The sequence below is a fragment of the Vitis riparia genome, chromosome 14 (genome assembly GCF_004353265.1).
Source record: "Vitis riparia cultivar Riparia Gloire de Montpellier isolate 1030 chromosome 14, EGFV_Vit.rip_1.0, whole genome shotgun sequence".
Classification (NCBI taxonomy): domain Eukaryota; kingdom Viridiplantae; phylum Streptophyta; class Magnoliopsida; order Vitales; family Vitaceae; genus Vitis; species Vitis riparia.
In genome coordinates, this window is record NC_048444.1 from 4,148,258 (window position 1) to 4,174,307 (window position 26,050).

The window sequence follows — 26,050 nt, forward strand, 5'->3', positions numbered from 1 at the left end:
GGAGGGTCCTCAATTTGAAGGTCAAACATGTGGGAACTCGTTCATCGTTCTCGTTCAGACAACTCGAATTGTCTCAGGGGCTATCCCTGGAAGAGGAACATCAAATCCAGACTCATGTCGAAATCTGAACTTCTCCTGTAAGTGGATTTCACAAACCCCATCAATCTTGTTTGGCAAGAAGTGTTCGGTTTCGTACACAAAGCGCTAATGCTTCACAGAACTAGAGATTGTTTAAGAATGGCCCTTGTGCGTCATCTTCGAACGCTACCATCTAGCAATTCAATCTCAGACAACAGTTTAATCTCACAATGTTTCTTACCTCATATACTCATGCGGGTTGTCCTTGGAATCTGCTGTCTCAGCTTCTAAGTTGATCCACATTCAGAGCAGAGAGAAATCAGACTCGATTCTTGAGATCTTCACAGCTCATGGGTTCACCAAACCCGACATTACAACCCTACATTCTGATTTCAGACAAGTCAATTCTATTTAGTAGCTTGGAGAACCAAATTATGCCCACCATTAATTTCCTTAAAGACCTTGTGAAGACCAATGAGAAGGTCATTTTGGCTCTGAAACATTGCAGCCGCGTTGTTAGGTATAACTTACAGAAAGAACTTGTGCCAAACATGAACACATTGCGAGCCCACGGTGTCCCGGAGCCTAGAATTGTTTCGCTAATTGTGATGCAACCTAAATCACTCTTTTCTAGACCAGATTTGTTTGAAAAGGTAGTCATTGCAGTTAAAGACATGGGTTTTGATCCAGGGAAATCGACTTTTGTCTTGGCTGTTCAGACATTGTCAGTAATGCGCAAAATGGATTGGGAAAAAAAGCACGAGCTCTATATGAGCTTTGGTTGGTCGGAGCATGATTTTCGTTCAGCGTTCGTTAAACAGCCAATGTTCATGTGGTGCTCAGAGAAGAAGATTACAGCGTTTATGGATTTCTTTGTCAACAAGTTGGGTCTCAAGCCATCGGATGTTGCCAAATGCCCAAATCTTTTTCTGACTAGTTTTGTGAAAAGAATCATTCCTAGATGTTCAGTTGTGCAAGTTTTAATATCCAAAGGTCTGAAGGTTAAGAAGAACTTTGATGTAGTTTGGATATTGAATCTGGATAAGAAGACATTTGAGACAAAGTTCCTGATCCCGTTTAAGGATGATGCTCCTGAAGTGATCAAGGCATACCAGGAGGGCATGGGATTACAAGGATTCAATGATGGATTGCAGTTGTTCGAAATTGACACCAAATAAAGTTCCAAAAATCTTGGCAGCTGCAATGGACTCACAGCATACATTCATGTGGTGCTAACAACTGTTGCCGTTCCCCATGGTTTTGTTGTTTATATCCATTCATCAGTAATTAATGGGATAACATCAATTTAACCATCGAAGAAGGAGCTCCTCTAGCCACTTCATTGAGGGACTTGACAGAAAATTCGGTTTAGGGAGCGCTAATACTGGTACCCATTTTACTAATGTGATAATACCTTCTTTTATCAGCTTTGTAAAAGATTGTCTGAATAGTGTTAACTCTATTATTTGGGTGAATACAATATTACATTTTAAATTCTCAGACAAAGAATTGATGTTATTATCCCCTTTGAGATGTGTGGTTATTGTTGATAGCTTCACCATTCATTTTGTGTTCAAGTAGAGATACTGGGATTGGGTTTTCTCATCTACCTGTTGGATTTTCCTTCACGGTCTTCAAACCCTTTGTATTTCTATGTTCAGAAGTCTAAATTCTATCTGCTCCTTTATTGATATTGTGGATCACAGATCTTGGAGAGCAAGAAAAACAGTAAAGTAACGATGAACACTGTTTGGATGAATTTGTATACTTGTCGAAGGTTCTAGAAAAAGATGGGTTCAGCATGCATACCCCTCAAATAATGAATCAGTACAAGTTCTGTATTGCTTAGAAATTGAATCAAGTTGTTCAAAACAGTGTTGCACTTTTGTTTTTACCTTGAAGGAGATGTTTAACTAGAGTATCTTGAAATTATTGAATTCAATTGCTTCCCAAAATGGTTAAATTGTAGACATGCTTGAATTAAGAACATGAAGGTGGTTGAACTGGATAGAAATTTGAATAATTTGGTGAAAGCAACTTATCATGGACCTTCTTTAAGGCCAAAATGAAAATTCTTTGTGCTGTGGAAGCTCAGCACTTGGCATCTTCAGCCCTCTTACCCCACTAGAAAAAAGAAAAAGAGAGAGTTCTCTTGTTGAATATGGTTAATAGCTTGAAAGTGATTCATGATTTGGGAGCTTCTACATAGAAGTTTCTTTTGTAATAATCCCAGTAGGGACTCAAAAGACTGAAGGGGTTTATCACACTCTATCTCTGAATCATCTTTTGGTTGGGTGGTTGTTGGCATCACTGAATTTGAATGAGAGACAAAACCAAAAGATGCGGTGGGGACTGCCAAATGTACAAAAACAATGGAAGCTTTCACTGGGAGCCTGTCTTGTGAAGACCATTTCCACCTCTGTTCACACATTTTCATCCAAAAAACAGGAAATGGTAAAAGGGAAAGTAGAAAGAACATTCTCTGACTGAATAAAAGACGAGGAACTGCTTCACATAATCTGACTAACCTTAAAAGATGTAGGTTGAATCTGCACTAGAAGCTACAAAAGAACAATTATAAATGCTTTTGATTTTATAGAATTTCCTATGACAATAAAAATAAAAATAAATGGAAGGTACCCAAGATGGTGAATTAGTTATTCCGGGATTCCAAGTCACAGCAGATTCGCGCCCACTTTATGATTGTTGCTCTAAACTCATCTGACATTGTCCCCAAATCCTTGTCCCTTCATTTGACTCTTTTCCCTATTCTATCATTAATTTATCACTACCGCCCTCACTTCTCTCCCTTTTCTTTCTCTTCCTCCTCTACTCTGAAGATGCTCAATTGTCACTAAAAAAGAACCCAAAGCTGATCTCTGAACATAGCAGTTACTTTTTTTATGGTTTGCCTCTGTCCCCTTCTGTGGCTTTCAATTTAAAACAACCCAATCCATGTTACTTTTGATTGATATTATCATTATTGATTGGTTTGATGTTAATTATTTTGTAAGTTCCAATAAAACAAGACAACAAATAACTGTCAAGTTCAGAGAGTGGCTACAAACCGGCGTTTAAGATAAGTAAAAGTAGGTTTGATTAAACTTAAAACTTTTGTTTTAGATGGAAATGGACGATAAACATTTGTCAAGCTTAGGGGAGCGGCTATAAAGTGTTGTTAAATCAAGTAAATTTTATTCAAATTTTGCTTAAATGACCTCTGAGAGTTCTTCAGCCAATGAAGAAGAAAAATCAATTTTTGTTATCTTCTGTAAATATGCCATAATCCAACTCAAAAAGTTTTCACTCAAACTACTTAATATGAAAGAAAAAAATCGTAATGGGTTTCTCTGTCTCCCCTGAGTCCCCTCTCTCCTCTCTCTTTATACCAATCAATTACTCTTTTTTTTTTTCTTTTTTGGAACAATCAACAATATTGTAAAAAAAATATGAAAAAAAGAAATGGTAAGAAAAGCTTGTGAAGTTAAGAAATTGGGACAATTCCTTTATTATTTTTTGTGGTGGGCAATCATTTTGAAAGCTACATTGAACCCCAACAGTAAAATCCTTGAGCTAGAATCAAACTCCCCTTATCTTCTCTTTGCTAAAACAGGCCAAAACTAAAACCTCCACCTTATCAAGATCTGGGGGTCCATCTAATCCAAAGTTGCCTCACTAGTCACAACTAACATGGGGAAATTAGAAAAAAGAGAAAAGAAAAATGAAAAAATCCACATTGTTGCCAACCCAATTTCAAATATTCCACCAAAACCCTCTTTGTCTTTGGAAACACAGAGGCCCCTTCTCAATCCAAGATGCTTCAGCTTTTCCTTTTCAATCCTCAAAAAGCATACAAAATCTTTACCTGTCATTCATTTGATTCTCCATTTTATCACTTTTGTTTTCCTACAATCTCTTGTTGATTTTAGTATTATTATTTATTACCATCACCCTTTCATAATTTCTTCATAATATATGCTTTTGTAACATGGGATTCTAAGGTTTGGAGGGGTATTGTTACAAGCTGGTCTTGTATTCATGACAGGCTGTCTAGGGCCCTCAAATACTTGGTCCAAGTTCCAAAGACTTGTCCCCCCTTTTCTCTAGTCTTTGCATGATTGGGCTCTTCCATATACTACTTAATCAATTGGATTCACCCTTTTAAATTATTCCACCACTGCCCCACTGCCCCTCTTCCCTTCAACTACTACTTTAATAATTTAGTTTTATATATATATATACATGAAAATATGCTTTCATTATTTCATATAATAATATCTCTTTAATAAATCTAAATCTTTCTTCAATGTCCACGATTTTATACCACTTGAATGCTCATTAACTGAATCAATTTTTTTCATGTATTAATTAAACAATAATAAAATTTTGGCATTTATTCTTCAATTTATTTTTTGATAATAATAACATTTTGGGAGTAGCTCAAAAAATGATTGAAAATTAGAAAATTACATGGGATTGAATCCATCATTTTCTTTTCAGAAAGTGAGAGAATACAGAGCCACGTGATGGCATTTCTGCAATTACCACCACAAAGCCTTGGACATTCACGGGAGGCACCACCACTAAGAAAGCCAATGGAGGAAACAGGCTTTCGTTGAGATTTTTTTATTTTTTGTTCCATTTTTCTCTTTTCCTATGAACCCAAAACACATGGGGACTCGGTGAATGCCCACACTGTGTCTTCCATTTTCGTTTTTCTCACTGGAAGTGCTGGTGTCTGTTTTTGACTGTGTGGGGAATAGTGGAGAAACCACTCCACATTAATGTCAAAGACCTTTCACAACCTTCAAGGGTAGTAGCACTAAATGCTTTATCACTGTCTGTTACTGCCTTTCCAACTACCTCCATTCATGTATGTGCTTATGTTCTTAACAGCGAAGCTTGGTGTTTTCTCTTTCCCCGAGTCTGTCTCCTGTTTTTGCTTCCTGGGTTGTTCTTAGATTTCTTCGGACAACTTGAATCGTTGAGAAAACAACATTCTTTTGATCACCAGCTGGGCTTGTTCGTGCATGTTAGTTTTTGTTTGATTTTCATGGGGTTTTGACTAACTGGTTTTAGCTTCCATCTTTGTAGGGGAAGCGTGTTCTTTGAATCTTTTGGTGAGGATTTTCTTACCTTTTCTTTTATTTCTGCTTTTATTGCTCAACGGGTTTGGCTGTTAATTTGATAAGGAGTGAAGGTGTTTAAAAGGGTCTCATGAGTCATGTGAGCTGTGAGTTTCTGAGGTGGGATTTGAGGTGAGGGTTTCGTTAGTTTTCTTCTTGGGTTTGTGCTGATTCATGGAAAACCAAGGTTTCAGGATGAAATCCTTCGTGGGGTTGTCTTTTGCTGTAATGGGTCCGTTTCTGTTTCTTCTGTTCTTGTTTTCCTTCTAGGGTTCCTCCATTCACCATTGTGAAAAAAAAAAAGTCTTGGTACTTTTCATGGGGCTGTTGAACTTGGTTTTTTTGGCTTTTCTTTTTTGGGTTTTCTTTATTTCTCACACCCATCAAATGCAAAGCTCTCAAACTCAAGCGCTACTGCAGCTAAGGAAACATTTGGAATACCCTCTGGCACTGGAAAATTGGGAGAATTACAGTGGAGACTTCTGTAACCTGGCTTCAACCCCACACATGGCCATCACATGCCAAGACAATTCTGTCAGTGAGCTCAAAATTATGGGAGATAAGCATGTTAAGGTTAGTGATTTCAGCGGATTTGCAGTTCCTAATGAGACTTTGTCTGACGGTTTCTCTATTGATTCTTTTGTTACAACATTGTCGAGGTTATCGGGCTTAAGGGTTCTTAGTCTAGTGTCTTTGGGGATTTGGGGACCACTTCCTGATAAAATCCATAGGTTGGCTTTACTTGAAGTATTGGATTTGAGCTCAAATTTTATGTTTGGTTCCATTCCACCGAAGGTATCTACCTTGGTGAAACTCCAAACCCTCACATTGGATGCTAATTTCTTCAATGACAGTGTCCCCGATTGGATGGATTCGTTGTCCAATCTCTCTAGTTTGAGCTTGAGGAATAACCAGTTTAAGGGTCAGTTTCCTCCTTCTATATCCAGAATTGCAACACTCACGGATGTTGCTCTGTCTCACAATGAGCTTTCTGGTAAATTACCCGATTTGAGTTCCTTAACTAATCTGCATGTATTGGATTTAAGAGACAACCATTTGGATTCCGAACTACCCATCATGCCCAAAGGACTGGTTACAGCCCTCCTAAGTGAGAACTCCTTCTCAGGCGAGATTCCAGCCCAACTAGGAGAATTGGCTCAGCTCCAACATCTTGATCTGTCGTTCAATTCTCTTACTGGAACACCTCCCTCTGCATTGTTCTCTATGGAAAATATCAGTTATTTGAATTTAGCGTCCAATATGCTGAGTGGATCACTTCCTGACGGTCTAAGTTGTGGAGATGAACTTGGGTTTGTTGACATTTCTTCAAACAAGTTGATGGGCGTACTTCCTTCTTGCTTGAGCATTGCTTCAGATAGGAGAGTTGTTAAGTTTGGTGGAAATTGCTTTTCTATAGATGCTCAACACCAGCATCAAGAATCATACTGCAAAGCAGCCCACATAAAGGGAAAACAATCCAAGGGAAAAGAAATAGGAGTATTACTTGGTGCCATAGCAGGAGCTGTTATCATCGTGGCCTTTCTAGCATTTGTATTATTCATTTTATGTAGAAGGTGTAGAAAATACCCTTCAAGAGGGTCATTTGAGCAGCCTGCAATGCCAAAATTGGCACAAGAGAACTCTTCCACAGGGATTTCACCAGAGCTCCTTGCAAATGCTAGTATGTTCTATATTGCTGTTTCAATGCAGTACATTTTCTATTTTGTACAACACCAATTTCATATTTCAAAATTTTTTCAGAGAGTTCATCATTAGAATGTATCTCTGGTTGATGGATCCTTGTGAAAACCTAGCTTGGTTAACTTTTCTTTTCTCTTTTTCTTCAGGATTCATTTCTCAAGCAGCAAAGCTTGGGACACAAGGTTCCCCAACATATCGATTATTTTCCTTAGAGGAGTTAAAGGAAGCCACAAATAATTTTGATCCAATGACATTTCTTGGTGAAGGATCTATTGGCAAGGTATCCCTTGGAAACTTAAATATGCTCTGTAACCGTAACTAAGCCTTTGGATTGTTCCAAGATGGTGTTTCTGTCAATTTATGATTCATGATCCTTGAAGGCATGGCCATATTATGATTGCAATTATGTTGTTTTGACTTAACTCTATATCACTTTTGTTTTTCTTTTGCAGCTTTACAAGGGAAAGTTAGAAAATGGAGCATATGTTGGCATACGAACTATAACTTTGTATAGGAAATATTCAATTCAAAACCTTAAACTTCGCCTGGATTTGCTTTCAAAACTTCGTCATCAACATTTGGTTTCCCTATTGGGTCATTGCATTGATGGCGGTGGACAAGATGATTCCAATGTTGATAGATTCTTTCTTATATATGAATACATGCCCAATGGGAATTATCATACTCATCTCTCAGGTCAGTATAGCATATTGGTTCATAAAATTATACTGCAGACACAGATATTTGAGGCCAAACAGTGCATATCTTATAAATAAAAGAATGGTGGAATGGAGTTTATATAACAGATCCCAAATAATAGGGATAAAGGTGTGCTGAGTTGGACCATGGTCGTATAGATCCCCCAACTAAGGGGTTGCCTAGACCAGTTATTAGTGTAAATATGTATTTGCTAGGTTTTAACCATTGAGATTTGGCCCTCCATTTTCAGAAAAATGTGAATGGTCAGAAGAAATTGTATGGGCTGGTTTATTTGGACATCTGATTGTTTTGGACTTTTTGAATTATGGCTTGTAACCAATTTTTTGGGTACACATTTGAATTTATGTATTGGAGGCTTCTAACCTATCTAGCCAACCCTGATGTGTGCAGAAAATTGTCCGGCTAAGGTTCTTAAGTGGTCAGATAGATTGGCGGTTCTAATTGGTGTGGCAAAGGCTGTTCACTTTCTTCATACTGGAGTGATTCCCGGTTCTTTTAACAACCAACTGAAAACAAATAATATATTGCTAGATGAGCATAGGATAGCAAAGTTGAGTGACTATGGGATGTCCATCATTATGGAAGAGAATGAAAAAGTCGAGGTATGTTTCCTGGTTTAGATTAACTTGTTGGCCCTTCTTAATATCACTGTTATCCGTTTATTCTGACATCTTCTGTTTTATTTTTAGGCAAAGAAGGAAGGAGGCAAACCATGGTAAGAATCCTATTTAGCAATTTTCAGTGACATTTTCTCTATAACATGTATGAAAACGAAAACATTTTTATTTTCCAAATATTGGAGGATATTTTTACCTGCTTTCAGCTTTTAAAATTTGATTGTTGGTGCAATTAACCTTTCAGTGATTCTCTACAAGGTTTTGACTCGATGACATCCTTTGGTGTAGGCAAAGGAAACAATTAGAGGATGATGTTTATAATTTTGGATTTATCTTGCTTGAATCACTCGTGGGCCCTATAGTAACTGGAAAAGGAGAGACGTTTCTGCTTAATGAAATGGTAATTTGTACATTAAAGTTTTACTTGGTTGCAAACCAGTTCTATTCAATAAGATTGTGATGCTCTTTTGCATTCATTTCCGTAACCTTTATATATAAAATGATCATAACTAGCCTTTTATTCTCCAAGCTTTGAGTCTCCAATAATTTTTTTGTTTATGAAATTGTTTGAAGTGGGGCACTTGGTTGTGGGAAATAGGCCATAAAAACCTATGGAAAATGGGGCATTCGAGAGGACTGAGAGTTGAGAGATGCAGCAAGCCCTGGGGAATGGGAGAGTGTTCTTGGTCCAATGTGGTGTGGGCCCTTATTAATAGGTTCTGATGGGTGAGATCTGGTCGGGCTGGCCTGCACGACTAAAGAGAATTGCAGCCCTTGGCATGTGCAGCCTAATGGGCCAAATTAGCCTTTTATAGTTTGTCCCACAAGAAGTTTAAGAAGAATTGGGTTTACACAAGCCAAAGAGGCATATCGAGTGGACATTGATCATGGGTCATCATCGAGGTAAGCTTTGTCCATGGAACAGAGTTTCCTCTTTGACACCCCCATATAGGATTGATGCCCATACCTTGATGTCTTGACCTTTACACTAGCCACTAGCAGCCACCACGATTGCCTTTGAGGGTTTTGAAGTTACAAGGTCTTGGCAACACCCCCTAGGATGTATTAATGAGCATGGTAAAGACCTTTCAAGTAAGGTCCTTATTGTGGGTTCATGGTTGAAGGGACCACAGGACACGTGTTGACACTCAGTAGGCTGGAGTCCACAATCAATTTTCTCTTTGTCATTATCAAAATGAGATTATTTTGATTTTTATTGTCTTTATTTCAAATTGGAGAAAGACATTTAGCTGAAAAGTTTGGAAGATATAATTCCTAAGTATGTGAATTGAATGACTTGAATTACACAACATTTCAAATTTTCAAAAGAATGTTGACATTTTTAGCTCGCTTGAGATTGTAGATTTCCAAGACCTGGTTTTACCTGTTGCAGGCATCCTTTGGGAGTCAAGACGGTCGGAAGCGAATCGTGGATCCAATTGTACTAACCACATCCTCACAAGAATCATTATCAATTGTGGTATCAATCACAAGCAAATGTGTATCTCCTGAACCATCTACCCGTCCCTCATTTGAGGATGTACTCTGGAACCTGCAGTATGCAGCTCAAGTCCAGGCCACAGCTGATGCTGATCAAAAATCTGATGGAGCATCCCAAACATAATTTCATGTGGCAGAGTCACACCCAACAGCTACTTCATCACCATATTTAGAGCGTCTCTGTCAACACATAAAGCATCCCTATACATAATTGGGCTGCCTTCCCTCAGTCCCATCTCTGCAATGTACAATTGTAAATGCTAAATGCCATGCCATTTAATCCCCATACTAGCTGATATTAGCTTAGAAAGTTTGTTCTTACTTTTCACTTTTCATACATTGCTGTTGCCATTATAGGGATTTTGAAGCAGAAGTTGATCCATGAATGATGATTGATGGCCACTGCTATTGAGTTATGAGTTGTATTTCAAAGAGTTGAAAAAGGAAAATGATTTGGTTATAGAATGATGTGGGTGAAGTGATGCATGAGAAAATAATGAATGAAAACAGGAAAGATATTGACCAACATTTCAAATGAATAATCTTCATCATTTGCTTAGAATTAAAGCCAAACAGTTCCTAAATGTGTAATTAATTGGCGAACACGTGAGCCTATATTAAACCCAAAAAGGACAAAAATGGAAAAATGGGGGTGGTAGTCGTGGCGGTGGTTAGGTAACTTGCGTGTTCCATAGCTTGACCGCAGTTCAAGCTAGCTGGTGACAAGCTCACCTCAACTTCCTAACATCACAGCCGAGGGTAGAATATAAAATATAAATAATAAAGTAGAATAGAATCATTTGTTGTTTTGTAAATTGATGTACTTTTCTATGAATACAATATGTAGCGTAATAATTGATGAGTCCCAAAGGCCTCATGATATGCAGCTTTAATGGATACAATTTCACACCCCCATTAATGGGATTTAATTTAATTGAAAGTACAGAATTTATATTAAGTGTGCTGATGAAGTGGCATCGCATATAATTTTGGAAGAAAAAGGAAACAAACCGAGAGAGGAGAGGGTCCAGGACGGTGGATGAGTGGGTATGCATGGAGCCTAGGGCATTGGCCTTTTTTACCAATGCCCACAGCTTTGTGTCGGCGCAAGCATCCAACCAATTCCTGAAAACGACGCCCACGCCCCCACTATCCTGTCTTCGCGTTTTCCCCACGCGTACTCTCCCCATCTTTATGAATTGAATTCAATAGAATGTTCAATTGACACAGGTGTGATTGATTAGGTAGGGTTTGTTTTTTTTATTTAATTTTAAATATAACTTTAACTTTTAATAGTATTAAATATTAAATTATTTATATCCTTAATATTATTAAATATTAGGTTATTTATTTTTATAGTATTTTATTTATATTAAATATTAAAAAAAATAATAATAATAATTTAAAATTTGAAAACAAATTATTTTTAGTAAAAAAATTAAAAAAACAAACACTACTTTAGTTTGTATTTGGATCAATTTCTAATAAGTTTTTTTTAATAAGATTAATTAGGAGTACAACTTGGACGGGTTGATTCAACCTAACTCAGTGTTTAGATGGGCATAAATAAATATTTTTATTACTTAAATTGAATTTAGATTAATTTTTCTCAATCCAAATGTGATTTTGGGTTGAACTCAAATCAATATTTAAATAATTCGAGGTTAATCTGAAACTAAATTTAATATCCTATATAATAATATTGATTTTTTTAGATTTAAAAAAATATCAAATTATAATTATCTCATTTATTTTTTTTAAATAATATAAGTTTATATTTTTTATTATCTTGAAAATTTATCTTATTTATTATTTAAATTGTTATTTAAAAAAAAATCAATATGAACAAATTTTTAATTATGCAATCCAATAAAACCAAGGCTAAAAAAATGGATTGGATTGAGTTAGGATAGAGTATCTCGAATTAGAGGTCAAATTTGATTGATTGTTTTTACATTTAGATTGTAGATTAATACGAGTTTTTATATTAATTTATCTAATTTTATCTAATAAAATTATAATAAAATAAAAATTATTAATTTAATTTTTATAAGAATTTTTCATTGTTGTTTAAAAATCATGGTATTAACTTTAATTTCACCTGTTAACTAAATTTAAAAATAGAAAATTATGGCAAAGGAGTGTCGGTTAAAATTTCCTTAAATTAATTTTTATCCAGATCCATAAATAACCGGCTGTGGTCGGTGGCGGGGAGTTCTCTAGATGAAGAGCGTGTGGCGCACTCGCGAGTGAAGTACCATTCGTGAGCAAAGCACTGGTCTACAATATTTGTTATATAGGCCATCATTTCCACCAAAGCATCGGTACCAAACAAAGCTAAAACGACGTCGTGTTGGCACGCCAGATTTGATAATTGCCGGTGCACTTCGGCCCCTCTAAAGTAACTTAAATATTTACTCCATAGAAAAAACCTGGGAGTCGTCGTCAGCTATCTCCGCTTTTTCTAATTTTTCTATTTTTTTTTCAGACATTCTCAAATTTTTTCCGTCACTACCTCAGACTCAGATATTTCAGTCCCATGGCCGAGCCTTCTATACGAAATATGTGGCCGTTTCTTTTTTTCGGCATTACTCCGATTATCCCGCAGTTGACTTCTCCGGTAAGTCTTATTTTTCATGAATTTTCCTGTTTAGAGAAGTTTTTGGCTGATTCTTTTTTGTCAATTTTGTATGCAGTTTGCATTTTTTTTTTCTTTTTTTTTTCTTTTTTTTTTGTGGTGGTGGTGGCATTGTGATGAATCTGTGGGAAATGTTCTTGATCTGATGTGGAAATACAGAAAGAAAAATTAAATTTTGTGAAGTGTTTCGGTACTGAAGAAAATGTTGCAGTCTCGTTTTACTGAGATTGGGATGCTTTTGGTGTGGAATAAGCTTCAAACAGATCTTGTTTTGGTTTTTCAAAGCGTTGTATTGCTGATTTAGCTTTCGTTTTGCACGTGCATTTTGCTCAGCTGAGAGTCTCAGGAGAGATTCTTTTTAGTTTTTATTTTGCAGTCTTTGAGTTCCATTTTTTTCTTGAAGTTTATGTGTTGCTTTCCTTCATTTCCGAAGCTTCTACTATTTAATTTTTTTTCTTAATTTTTTACTCTCATAATTTAATGGGTTTTCATGTGAATGCATTTATTTTCTGAGTCTTTCTTTCTTTTTTTTTTTTTTTCTTTTTGTTGTTGTTGTTGTTGGGGACGATCTTAAATAAGCCGACCGTGCTGCTCTTTAATCCTTTCTTGAAAAGTAGATTTCTCTAGCTGCTTGGTTTCCGAGAAAATGTAGGAAAAGTAAAGAAAAAAATTGGAGTTTAATGTTTTTCTTTTTAAGAAAATGGAAACCTGGACTCAACTGAACTGCATGGGCTGTATAGGGCTCAGTTTGGTGGAGTTTTCTGTTTCCTATCTCTCTGTTTGGATCTTAGAGAGAGGAGGCAAAGGAAAGTCAATTAAAATATTTCAAATGAATTAATTTCTCAACTTATTTTCTGTAGTTTTCCTTTGGACTGGTTCCATTGTACTCTGGAGATCCAAATTTGAGATCAGAGCTTTCTCTTGTTTTCTTACATTTTCCTAGCAACCAACTAAATACATAGTACTACAATATTGGAAAAGCTTCTTTGAGAGCATACTGTCAACTGGCTTTTGCCATCTACATATAGAATATATTATTTCTGGTTCAAGAATTTTTCTGCTGAAGCATGGGTTTTATTCTCTCACTCAGGAGCCTTGTGAATGAATATATATCTTAAACACATTGGTGCGGCATTCCCCGTCAAAGAATTACCAGTATTCTGCAACCATGGTTCTAGGGGTGAGAACAAACAACAGAAAAAGTGGCTCAGTTCACGTAGATTATCTAATCCATATTCAGGAGATTAAGCCTTGGCCACCATCTCAATCTCTGAGGTCCCAACGTGCTGTCCTGATCCAATGGGAACATGGTGATCGGACTTCTGGGTCTACGAGCTCTGTCATACCTGCACTGGGGTCTGGTATTGGTGATGGGAAAATTGAATTCAACGAGTCTTTTCGGCTGTCTGTGACTTTAGTCAGGGAATTTGCCCTCAAAAGTGGGGATGCTGATACCTTCCACAAAAATTGCTTAGATTTTAATTTGTATGAGCCACGGAGGGATAAGACTGTGAGAGGTCAGCTGTTAGGAACTGCCATTCTAGACTTGGCAGACTATGGCATTATTAGGGAAATCTCAAGCATAAGTATTCCCATGAATTGCAAGAGGAGCTTTAGGAACACTGCTCAACCAGTTTTATTCCTTAAAATCCAGCCAGTTGATAAAGGTCGCACCAGTTCCTCATCAAGGGACAACCTGTTAAAAGAAGCATCCCTTCACAAGACCGGTGGAGAGTCTGTTTCTGCTTTGATCAATGAAGAATATGCTGAGGAAGCTGAGATCACCTCCTCTACTGATGATGATGTTTCCTCACACTCATCTCTGGCTGTTTCCACTGCTGTCCAGTCTAATGGGGGTTTACCACATCAAAATGAAAAGGTATTTGTACTTGTTTAATTCATTCTGTTTTCTTATTGATTTGAAATATTCACTCTGATCCTATTTTGACTGAAGTCTGGACTGGTTTTGTTATGTGCAACCCTTTTCTGGTACCTTGAGCAGTTTATTATGTTCTGAGAAATTTGATGTATGCATAAGTTGCTCGCCTCCCAGTTAGGGAAATCAAAGTTGGAGTGTCTTGCCTAAATGGAGTCCATTATCTGATCTAAACGTTCGGGAAGAATTATTCATGAATCTAGTTTTTATCTTGTTAAATTAGTATACAAAGTTCTTGTTAAATGGCAAACTGGCATTTGAATTTCAGAATGGGTCAGAGAGGGTGAATAATAACACAGGAGGCGGTAATGAGGAACAAGCCTCAGATTCAAAGCTGAGACTCACAAATTCGGACACGACACCAATAATTGAACCACATCCAAGTCTGGAGGGGAATTCATCTTGCATGTCATCAATAGACTTGTCTTCTGATCTGGGGAGCCCTGTAAATGGTCATCCTTCTTTACCTGACTCCCCTGAGTCTAGTACATCAACTCCAAAAAGGATTCTTACCCTCAGCAGTCATTCGTCTTCCTCATCCATAGTTTATGAAAGAATGGAAGAAGAGTCTAATACCAGCATCCGAAGCAATGACCATGAAGATTTGCCCCGGGAGGCTCATGAAAAGGTTCCTAGTGGCAAAACTGAAACTGGTGGTAATGCTAAACAGAGCACCGGGGAGAAAATATCAAATGGTTTTCTAGCCAAAGTGGCATCCCCTGGCATCAACTCCCATGCAGTTGAGAAATTGAGTTTTGCAAATTCTGCTAATTCTCAAGCAAATAGAGAGGAGGATGAAGAGGAAGTGAGGAGGCCCATAAAAAATGGCCTGGAGGAAGGTGTAACTACTGACAATGGTCCCATGGAGGACAGAGATGGAAAGGAACAAAAAGAATATAGACAGGAAAGAGAAAACTTGGAAGAGAAAGAGCATTCTATAGAAGAGGAACCATCTAATAGAGTTTCACTAGATGCTACCAGAAAGCAAGCCTCATCAGGAAGTGATACACTTTCTTTCAGCTGGGGAAATCATGAACTGAAGAGCAATATCCTAAGTAGTGATAGATTAAAACATGTGAAATCTGTTCGATCGTCATCAGACTCAGCTAGAAGCAACAATTTGGTGGGTAGTAATCAGTTCATTGAAGAAGCAAAGGAAGTTGGAGTTCTGGGAGATAGACAGAATGGAGCAAGAGGCTTCATAGGCAGCGGAAGAAAAGACACTATAATCTATACGGAGACAAGAAACACCTTTTCTGAAAGAAAAATACAGCAATTGGAGGACAAAATAAAGATGCTTGAGGGAGAATTGAGAGAAGCTGCTGCCATAGAGGCAGCTCTTTACTCAGTTGTTGCTGAGCATGGAAGTTCCATGAATAAGGTACATGCCCCAGCTCGGCGCCTATCTAGGATGTATCTTCATGCTTGCAGAGAGAGTTCACAATCAAGGAGAGCCAGTGCAGCTAGAAGTGCTGTTTCAGGATTAGCTTTGGTTGCAAAAGCATGTGGCAATGATGTTCCAAGGTATTTCAGAATCATGCTATTTTCCGCATTTCCCTCAAGCATCCTTCTTTGTCTAGTCTTTATCATTTATTCTTGTTACTATTTTGAAGTGATAAACCCCTTAAGCTTATAGCAGGTTAAGTTGACTTTGCTCAAAAGGTTTCCACTTCTCATGGTGGACTGGAACTTGAATCTTCTTACTTAATTGATCGAGGATATTAGAGGGCATCTTCCATAATACAACTAAAAATAGTCCACTGAAAGATGTTTGACAGCTTCACAGCTGTGTGGCTTGGTTTACCTTTCTGTGGATTCTACCCAAACTACTGCTTTATAAGCAGGATGTTAAAGCCTATTTCCAGAATTTTCATAACCCAACGAAACCTCAGTCCTAACTACAAGCGGTAGTATCTTCAGAGCTTATTTGTTTTTTCATCCTTGAATGCAGGTTGACCTTTTGGTTGTCAAATGCTGTTGTGTTGAGAGCAATTATAAGCCAAGCCATTGGGATCCCAAGGCAAAAACTTTCTGCAGGATCTTCCATCGAAAGGAATGGCATTGGAAAAGGAAATAACCAGAGATTATCTCCACTAAAATGGAAGGAATTCCCCCCCAGCAGTAAGGAAAACAAGAATGCTTCAAGTCTTGGTGACTGGAAAGACCCATATACATTAATATCTGCACTAGAAAAGCTTGAAGCTTGGATCTTCTCCCGAATTATTGAGTCTGTCTGGTGGCAGGTCATTCCTCCATATCCCCCTCTTCTGTTGAATTTTTCTGTAAATGCAAGATATCAAAAACTTTCTTTTCAAAGCAGATCACAATTTCTAATTATTACCTGATCTGCCTCTCTCTCCCTCTCTCAGACTTTGACTCCACACATGCAATCTGCTGCTATGAAAGAAATTTATGGAGATACAGATTCTGATTCAAGGAAAAGCTATGGAAGGACTTCTGGTTCATCTGACCAGGAGCAAGTGAATTTTGCCTTAGACCTTTGGAAGAAAGCTTTCAAGGATGCCTGTGAAAGACTTTGTCCTGTTCGAGCAGGAGGACATGAGTGTGGCTGCTTGCCTGTGCTGGCTAGCTTGGTAACTATAAATTGCATTTTTCCTGTCATGATTTGCATGTGGAGAACGGGGGAAGGAAAATGCTGTGGCTATATTGTTATGTAAACCTATGACACTATATGATATTTTGGCATCTATAGGAACATGAACACATAGAATAAAAATTTTAGAAAAATGTGAAACTACATTAGCACTTCATAATTAAATGATGCAAGCAGCAAAATCCTACCTTTTAGACATGATTGATCACAAGAGCTCTTACATTGAGAGTTTAGTCCCGGTATAGCACACAAAATAATTTGTGGCCTCAACATGATCTCTCAGTGAGTGCCAAAACTTTGATCCAGTTATTCCACGTGGTAAGTTGATTGTCTTTGATATGTATAGCTATCATATCCAGTTATCAGCAATGAAATTCTTCCTTTGTAGAAAAAAATCCCTAGAACTATATTTCAGTTGATTAGATATTTTGATTAAACAGTCATGTGCAGGGTCTGTAGTTTTCTGCTTCAACTAAACTATGTTAGAAAACTCTGTTTGTGTTTGTATGCTTAATTGGTAGGCAATTCTTTATTGAAAAAATATGCATTTGTGGCTGTGTCCTGTGTTTGTGTGCCAGATTGGTTGGTGAATCACCTACAATTCTTCAGCAGAAATTGGTATTTAATGCAAATTCATGGTTGTTTTTCAAGTGATAACATCTCCTATCAACATTTTCTATAGCCAAGTTATTGCTTTATTAATAGTCCCATTTTAGTTTGAACTGTAAACTAATGAAGCTTCATTTCTTACTCTAGAAATTTGACATTAGGATGTGCCTCTGTCATGTGTCTAGGTAATGGAGCAATGTGTGGTTAGACTAGATGTGGCTATGTTCAATGCTATTCTTCGTGAATCTGTTGACGAGATCCCAACAGATCCTGTATCTGATCCCATTAGTGATTCCAAAGTTCTTCCCATTCCTGCTGGGAAATCCAGCTTTGGTGCTGGTGCACAACTGAAAAATGTGGTAAGAAATTCAAATTTTGTTGTCTTGTTAATTTTATTGTTAGTTGTAATGGCAATAACATAGAACACGAGGGACCAAGAGTAACCCACTCACTGCGCAGAAGGACTAAGCCACGATGCCCTTCGGTTATTAGCCATATTACAGTTATTTACAGAACTTGTTTGTAATTGTATCACTTATTTGTGGGAATGGACTGTTCTTCCCTATATTAGAATGGCTGCATTTCTTGCATTCTCTCTACCATCATTATCTGATTTTTAACTCCATGGTCTGTGTCTTATGTGTCTTTATTATTATTATAATTTTAGTTTTAATTTTTAATTTTTCCTTTTTGGCATGAAACATAGAGGCTTATCCTAAGATTGTCTAGGATCTGGCTGTTTTTTTCCTTTGAAATTGTGTGTGTTAAGCTTTGCAAATATTCTCAAACAACCCTATTAGGCACCATAAAGACCTTGCATCAACTCCTGCTACTGACATACATTGCTATTTCAGTTCTCTGTTTCATGTCAAATAGAGTGCAATGAATCTTGAGGTAATGTTCACTGGTGCAGGTGTCATACAGGAAACCGGATTGAGATATATCTATGGATCTCAGTTCTGTTTAATCTGTGGGATTTTCCCACAGAATGCTCAGCACCTTGTATTCCACCTCTGATGGCATCAAGCCATCAAATGGTGATAACAACATAACGGACAACATTGTTTTGAGTTAAAAGAGGATTCTGATTGCCTTTGACTAAATAATATTCTCCTTTGTGTTTTCTTGATCACAGATTGGAAACTGGTCTAGATGGCTTACCGACCTATTTGGTATGGATGAGGATGACTTGCTTGAAGAAGGGAATGATGATATTGAGGATGAGAGACAAGATGTGTTATTCAAGTCTTTCCATCTGCTTAATGCTTTGAGTGATCTCATGATGCTTCCAAAGGACATGCTCTTGAGTAGGTCCATCAGAAAAGAGGTTCAAACCTGAAAACTATGCCATTTTGTCTTAAGTCTGCATCAGTAATATCTTTGTGCTCACTACAATGCTATTAATTTTGAAGGTATGCCCTACATTTGGTGCACCATTGATCAGAAGGGTTCTTGACAATTTTGTCCCTGATGAGTTCTGTCCGGATCCAATTCCAGGAGTGGTGTTTGAAGCCCTGGATTCTGAGGTTAGTCCATTCCAAAGGAATCTAATATATTTTGTTTACTCATTTATTTATAATTTACTTCAATAAGCCCAGGATATATCCCTGCATGATAATTTTCCTTTTGCAAACAAAGGCTTGGTACAGTCTACACCATTTTTTTTATGTGGGCATCTATGCCATTCTAAATCCATTGCTGCCTCTGATGATTAACCTGACAAGCTTCATGACCCATCACCTATTTTTAAATATAGTCATGGCAATCTTCTTGGTTTTACTTTGATTCAGGATCCCTTTGAAGCTGGGGAGGACTCTATCACAAACTTCCCATGCATTGCAGCTCCTATAGTCTATGCGCCACCTCCAGCAGCTTCCCTTGCAAGCATTCTTGGAGAGGTCGGCAATCAATCTCATCTGAGAAGAAGCAACTCCTCGGTGCTCAGAAAATCACATACCAGCGATGATGAGCTTGAAGAATTAAATTCACCCTTATCTTCAATCATAAGTGATGGCTTCAGGCCATCACCTGTCCCTACAAAATCCAACTGGAAATCAAGGGCAAATGGCAGTCAAAATGACGTAAGGTATCAGCTCCTCCGGGAAGTATGGATGGACAGTGAGTAGCTACAAATACACAGAGACGAGCCATGGGCAGAATTATATCTGGATCCTTCAGAGTAGTTGAAGCATCTTAGTGAACAATCAGATTCTGGGAATCGAACAAAACCTTTGGTATGTATATTTACGAGTATATACATATATATATATACATATATATATATATATATATGCATGAATAAATGATGCTCCTTTTTGTTCTCTTGTTTGAGTTGTAAATTTGGAATCCAGTTGGCTATTGTAGTTATATTTTCCTTGTGAAAATACAATGCAATTTTGTGCAGAGAGATATGAGTGCTTGGTAAAGCATGCTCACAAGATCAAATTCTTGCAAATTTGATGAATTTTTTATTAAGAAAATTGAGAGTAGAAAGACTTAAGTGATTATCATCAATAAACGAAGTTAAGGGCATACAGAAATTGACTTTTCCTCAGTCCCTGACAGACTAGTTTAGATCAATCTTTGATGAATGTTTTGTGGTTACTTATTTCCTTAAAAGACAATAGACTCCCCTCTTTTTTGTCTTTTGAAAATTTTAAAGGTAAAATTCATCTTTAATATTTTCCATTCTCATTACTTTTGACTCAAACTTCTATAGAAGCGTCAACCTAGCTGAGCACATGTTACCTTTTTGTTAAGTACTTTAATTTCAAAGACTTCCCACCTAAGCTTCTTCTTACGGCTTGTTGGATATTTCCTAGACTTTGGATAAAAACAACAACAAAAATACACACGTTGACAAGACATGGCATAGAAATTGTTAAGAATATTGGAACATCCTCTATATGAGTCACGAGGAAATCCTCGCATTTTCACTCATATTTTTGTTGCAGAAAATTGTAGGTTATTGAATAGGTGTAACATCCAGCCTTCATATCTGAGCTTTTAACTTTTGGTTAAGTAAAATTTGAACTGTTGAATAAAAATACAAAGAAATAAGTGATAGGAATTGTGGCAAATTCTGGTTTGTCAAACATTAACCCAACTTCCCACTCTTAGGCTGATTATGTTGGGAATATTTCAAATATTTAAAATAAGAAAAAGAAAACAAGCTTACTTAGATAGCAGTATTCTCTGCTTTTGTTTCTCTCGCCAAAACTACATTATAGACAGGCATCCTCAAATTGTGTCACTTGGATAAAGTATAACTCAGAAGACAAAACCTTTCAAACCCAACTGAAAGCATTCAACAGGGAAGAATGAAGCCCTGCAGAGCCACTCCCCGCTAGTTTGTGTCTACTCTTAATGCCGGAATAGGGAAGAAAAATGATGCGTAAACCCAATCATGCAGTCAACTTCTGTGAAGAATTGACGGCATTCACATGCTGGAGATGTAGTGCAGCCAAGAGCCCCTGCCAGGTCTCTCCAGGTGCACCCGCCACTTGGAAATCAAGAAGCTTCTGCTGTTTTTTATAGTAATCTTCCAATGGTTTGCTCTGAGGAAAGTATATAATTCAATTAGCAAAACTTCCATTTTCCCCATACTCTTAAAATGTAACACAAGAATTTTGATCATGACAAGTTTATTGGATCTATGGATCCACAAACACTTGTTTAAGAACAAAGGAGATTTCGATGTAGTTATTGGAATCAAGATGCCAGTACTTTAACTTCTAGCACTAAACGTAAGATTGATATCCAAGATAAATAACAAAAATGAAACTCAGGAATTTGTAAGCAAACAGGTTATTTCTATCCAGATTAGTATGTTCTGAAGCTAAAGAACAATAAGACAAGGAATATCTTATAACTGGAGAAACTTATGAGTTACAAAAACTACTTCTGAACCTTTTAAGCATATCTATGAGACACTTGCTCTCATGAAAAAGAAATAATTGAAAAAAAAAACATCTTAAAAACCATACGGAACCAAATAAAGAAGAAGACAAGATGGACGAATTGCTTCCGCAGAAGTATTTTCATAATGGGTCAGTGAAAACCAGAGAAAACAATAAAGAACAAAATAAATAAATTAGCAAAAGCATTTTGAAAACATATACTCATATATATATACATAAAAGACAAGAACAAAATAAACGAATTACTTCAGCAGAAGCATTTTGCAATGGGTCTAGTGAAAACTAGGCAAAATCGGAGAATACATGTTATCAGCTTGAGGAATGCAGTTGCAACTTCTAATCCAGGAGAAATATGTGGAGTACCTGCTCTGCATATATACGGAGTTTTTCCTTCCATGCAAGTATTGTATCAGCAGTGGTGGAATTCAACTGATCATCCTGGTGTGGCAGATTTAGATATGAACCAGGATTGCTCATCCTATGAAATTCTTGGTGATGGGAAGAACTTCCATCTTGTGGATGGTTTCTCACCAAGCAATCTCCAGTGCATTTGAAATTCACAACCAGATCAATATCAGCTATTTGATCCAAGATCTCCTATAAAAATCCAGCATTTCCAGAATGTAAGATTTCAAGTTCCAAAGGTTGGGTACTGAGATTGTTCTAACTAGCTTCTGGCTAGTAGCTGAAAATAGTCATGCTTGTGGATACATATATAAAAGAGAAAATGCAGATGTCATAAACAATACTTTGAACTTACAGCTTGGATCCTTGTTCGAGGAATCCCATCCAGAATGAACCCAGTTTCACCTCTGCAGTATCCTTCTTCCAGCCTTTTTGACAACAGCCCAAAAATTATATCCTCTGGCACAAGCTTCCCTTGGTTCACAGCATTGGCTATCTAAATTGGGTAGAGAAAAAAAGAAAGAAGGAAAAGAACAAAAATTAGCAAGCTAAGCTCATTGGGAAGACAAAAAAATTTCATACTCATATTCAAAACTGGGCAAAATAAGGAAGACAGATCAAAACTAGAAATGCCATGAAAAATGAAACGCATGAGAGAAGGTAATGCTTTCTTAGGGAGAAGAGACAGACTCCAAGTTGTGGAGGTGGGCAAAATTTAATTTAGGGGATTGAGTAGACAACTCCATCTTGCAGAACAAAGAAGGTTAGACCACTGAATCATTTCAAACAGAGGTTGGTGCATCAGTATCCATGTAGATGCTGATAAGCTCTCATGACCTATTGCCTATTGCAAATTCAGCAGCATCTCGAAACAAAGTAGGTCAATAACAAGTTAACAACCAATTCTTCTCAATAAATAAATAAATAACAAGTTAACAACCAATGGTTAACGTGCCAGCCAATCGTTCGTAATGTACATGGAGAACATCCCAAAATTATGGAGCTATAGTGATATGCAGAAAAACCCTCAACCCCCATAAAAATTCACATTTCAGGTTTGTCATAATCTGTATTCCTCTTAATAAGAGCACAATTTTAGAAAATCTTGATGGAAAGACCATGGAGATTCTGGCAAAACGACCAAAAAAATGAAAAAAAAAACATAATCTTGATTCACAGTTTTTCTCAAGAAAACATAAATCCCTCAACATCATTAATTAACACAACACAGTCAGATTTTTCTTCACTTTTCCTCCTTTTCTAGGTATGAAAAGCATCATAAACCCACCCCCAAAAAAGAGAAAAAGAAACGAAATGGGTGAAAATAACCTGTTTATAGAGGGAAGAGAGAGGGCTGAGCTCCTGGCGGACGAGGGTTCCCATAGAAATGTGAGGAACTTGGAGAAGCCTGGAGAGCCTCTCGGCGTACACATGCTTCTTCGCACCTGGCTCTCCTATGATCACCCAATGCACTCCTCTTCCCGATACGCATCCCTCCGAGTCCGCCCTCGCTAATTTCCGATAAACCTCCACCTCCTCCTCCTCCTCGTAGTCGTAATAATCATAGTCTACTTGAGCCGCAGCCGCCGATCCATACTCTCGCTTTGGAAGGACCCCGATACGGCGCCGTAGGAAGAGTGGCGCCACGGTGCTGAGGCGGCAAAGTTTGGCCATGGCGACGACTGGTTCTAGAAGGAAGGGTTTAAGCGAGAGACAAAAAGAGACGCAAATTGGGTTTGCAACCAAGCATTTGAAGAGGTAGTGATCCAGAAAAGACACTGTTAGTTGATGAAATTACGCTTATGCCACTCCTTTTGCTTCCATGTCTTCCGGAGAGGTTGGAAACTTCCTAAAAGCCTGACTTGAAACCGTTTAACTTTCCTTTTTGTATGAGAGTGTTAGAAACGGAGAAACAGTTTTCTTCGTTTCCTTTCTATGGTTGCTAAAGAAACGACAAATTGGGTGGAAGTTGTGGTGGATGTCGACTACATGATTACAGTGGTCCAGGATGCACCAGATTTTTTCAAAAAAATAAATGTCCAAACGCCCACCGTGGGGCTCGAACCCACGACCACAAGGTTAAGAGCCTTGCGCTCTACCAACTGAGCTAGACGGGCAGGACGTACAATTTTCCAAAGATAATAATGCTATATATTAATTTGTTTCTGAATTATTATTATCTTAAAAAATTGATCATAAAGAAAATAATAATAATAATACATAAATTAATATAAAAAATTAAATTAAATTATGGTGATAATGTTAAATAAATTTGAAAAGAGGTGATTATCTTTATATAATTATTTTATTTTTAATAAAGAATAATAAACTTTTAATACCCTTCATATTTAGTCTTTAGCTCATGCAAGTGGGACCACTTTACGTGATTCTACCATTTCATGTCTAAGTTAAGTGTATAACTAAGATCTTTGACGTTAATGTTATTAAGTGAAGAGTTCCAAATATGAAACAGATTCTCATAATAAATTTTTAAAAAATATTTCAAATTCTTAAGAATAAATTTAGAAAGAAACTTCAGCTCTCATATTTAAAATTTCTTATTAATTTAATTTCTTATTCCCTACACCTTTCCAATTTAATAAATATTCTTAAATATGAAATCTAATTTTCATAATAATATATTCCATTAAAATTACCAAAATAAAACTTTTAGTAATTCCTTTAATAATAAATTATTCATCTTTAAAATTTCCAAAAACAAATATTTACTTTCAAATTAATGATTAGTGTAATAAAAAAGTTTCCAAAAACTTGAAAAATAAAAACTAGAGAGCACTTTATCCAAAAGGGAAACTTTTATTTTACAAGGGTTCTTATCAAAATAATTTAAAATCCTTTGGAATAATTTAGAAAAGGAAATTTTACAGAATTAAGTAATGACATGCTTTCGAATCTAATTTTCAAAAAAATATATATCCATTAAAATTACTAAGAGTTTCGTACAATTTTCATAAGCAACTATTCCAATTTAGTAAATATATATAAATATTTAGGAATTAAATGATTTGAAAAGAACATCACCATTATATTAAAAAAAATTGAAATGTAAAGAAATAATATTTATGTTGTTAGTCCATACATATTTTTCATGTTTGAATGGCACCAAATCATATCTATATATGTATTTTGGTCTAAATTAATAAAAAAAAAATTGCTGTTAAATTGAATCGAACAAAACCAAATCAAAATGAAGTAAATGGGCTTAAATTGATTTTTATTATCAAATAAAAAAAATTGATATTTTATTTAAATTTAATAATTTTGATTTGAACATATGAAAATGAATTAAATTAGATTTCATTTAGATACACGTAGTTGAAAATTATTTTTAATTTTTTTTTTTAAATTTGAGATATTAAAACTTATATCCTTAAAAGTTATTTAATAAGTTTTAAAAATTTGAGCTAATAAAAATTTAATATTTTAAGGCCTATTTGGTTATATTTTCTAAAACTTGTTTTTAAGTTAAAAAATAAAAAATAATTTAATAGTATTTAATAAAAATAAGGGTGTTTGATAAGTTATTTTTTAAAATAGAAAACAAAAAACCTTTAGGAAAGCATGTGTAATTTAAGAAAAGATCATTGTGAAGGGAGAAAGGGAATGCTATCATGTTCAATTTAATTCATTAATTTTTATATATTTCTTTTATTTATAAAAACGGATGAAAACTTTTGTTGGTTTTCAAAAAACTATTTTCTATTTTACTTTATTTTTAAAAACTATTTTCAAAAAATAACAATCAAAATTATTATATGTTTTTAAAAATAAAAAATTGTTTTAATCGCGTTAAAACAAACTTTTAATTCACGCCATTATCTCCTCGAGATTCTAAAAATGGTATTTTATATAAAAAAATTATAATTAAATTTTATGTTTAAAAATAAAATAAAAAAACAATAAATTATCATAGCCGACGCACTTAGTTTAATTTGATATTTGATGCTTAAAATTGGACTAATCATGCCATGCACATTCTCGGTTGAGGGTTGAATAGCCTGATTAAGAAAAAGAAAAAGTTGTAAAGGATTCAATTTTTAATACCCAAAAATAAAATAAAAAATCATTTTACTGCTGGAAATCTGGGAATATATTACATAAATTAACAGTTTGACTTGAAGTTATGAATTTTTAAGAAAGGACAAAACAAATTTGAGAAGTGAAT

At 36.1% G+C, this 26,050-nt stretch overlaps 4 protein-coding genes and 1 non-coding gene across 6 annotated transcripts; 3 read left to right on the plus strand and 2 right to left on the minus strand.

The window, feature by feature from the left end:
• The first annotated feature begins 428 nt into the window (after positions 1-428).
• LOC117930022 lies at positions 429-1,256 on the plus strand. Its single transcript, XM_034850469.1, has one exon. It carries the CDS (start codon positions 429-431, stop codon positions 1,254-1,256), a length of 828 nt encoding a protein of 275 aa, XP_034706360.1.
• A 3,390-nt stretch (positions 1,257-4,646) lies between these two features.
• LOC117930713 (probable inactive leucine-rich repeat receptor-like protein kinase At3g03770) lies at positions 4,647-10,207 on the plus strand. 2 transcript variants are annotated; one of them, XM_034851370.1, is made up of 7 exons: positions 4,651-6,885; positions 7,052-7,185; positions 7,358-7,601; positions 8,016-8,227; positions 8,315-8,340; positions 8,531-8,642; positions 9,636-10,207. In XM_034851370.1, the coding sequence occupies exons 1-7, from the start codon at positions 5,523-5,525 to the stop codon at positions 9,864-9,866; spliced, it is 2,322 nt and encodes a 773-aa protein (XP_034707261.1). In that variant the 5' UTR covers positions 4,651-5,522; the 3' UTR covers positions 9,867-10,207. The 2 variants fall into 2 exon arrangements, with proteins under 2 accessions (XP_034707262.1, XP_034707261.1); XM_034851371.1 differs by lacking the exon at positions 9,636-10,207 and having other exon boundaries at positions 4,647-6,885; positions 8,487-8,615.
• A 1,967-nt stretch (positions 10,208-12,174) lies between these two features.
• On the plus strand, positions 12,175-20,019 carry LOC117929827. Its single transcript, XM_034850250.1, has 9 exons — positions 12,175-12,362; positions 13,471-14,259; positions 14,585-15,840; positions 16,268-16,559; positions 16,686-16,910; positions 17,725-17,898; positions 18,675-18,866; positions 18,952-19,065; positions 19,330-20,019. The coding sequence occupies exons 2-9, from the start codon at positions 13,549-13,551 to the stop codon at positions 19,663-19,665; spliced, it is 3,300 nt and encodes a 1,099-aa protein (XP_034706141.1). The 5' UTR covers positions 12,175-12,362; positions 13,471-13,548; the 3' UTR covers positions 19,666-20,019.
• Positions 20,020-20,550: 531 nt separating this feature from the next.
• Positions 20,551-23,594, minus strand: LOC117929828 (probable adenylate kinase 7, mitochondrial). The gene is made up of 4 exons (XM_034850251.1): positions 23,194-23,594; positions 22,220-22,360; positions 21,823-22,056; positions 20,551-21,096 (listed from the first exon to the last, which is right to left on the minus strand). Exons 1-4 carry the CDS (start codon positions 23,536-23,538, stop codon positions 20,944-20,946), a joined length of 873 nt encoding a protein of 290 aa, XP_034706142.1. The 5' UTR covers positions 23,539-23,594; the 3' UTR covers positions 20,551-20,943.
• Positions 23,595-23,908: 314 nt separating this feature from the next.
• TRNAK-CUU lies at positions 23,909-23,981 on the minus strand. The gene has a single exon. It is a non-coding gene; the product is annotated as a tRNA-Lys (tRNA).
• Between the last annotated feature and the right edge of the window lie 2,069 nt (positions 23,982-26,050).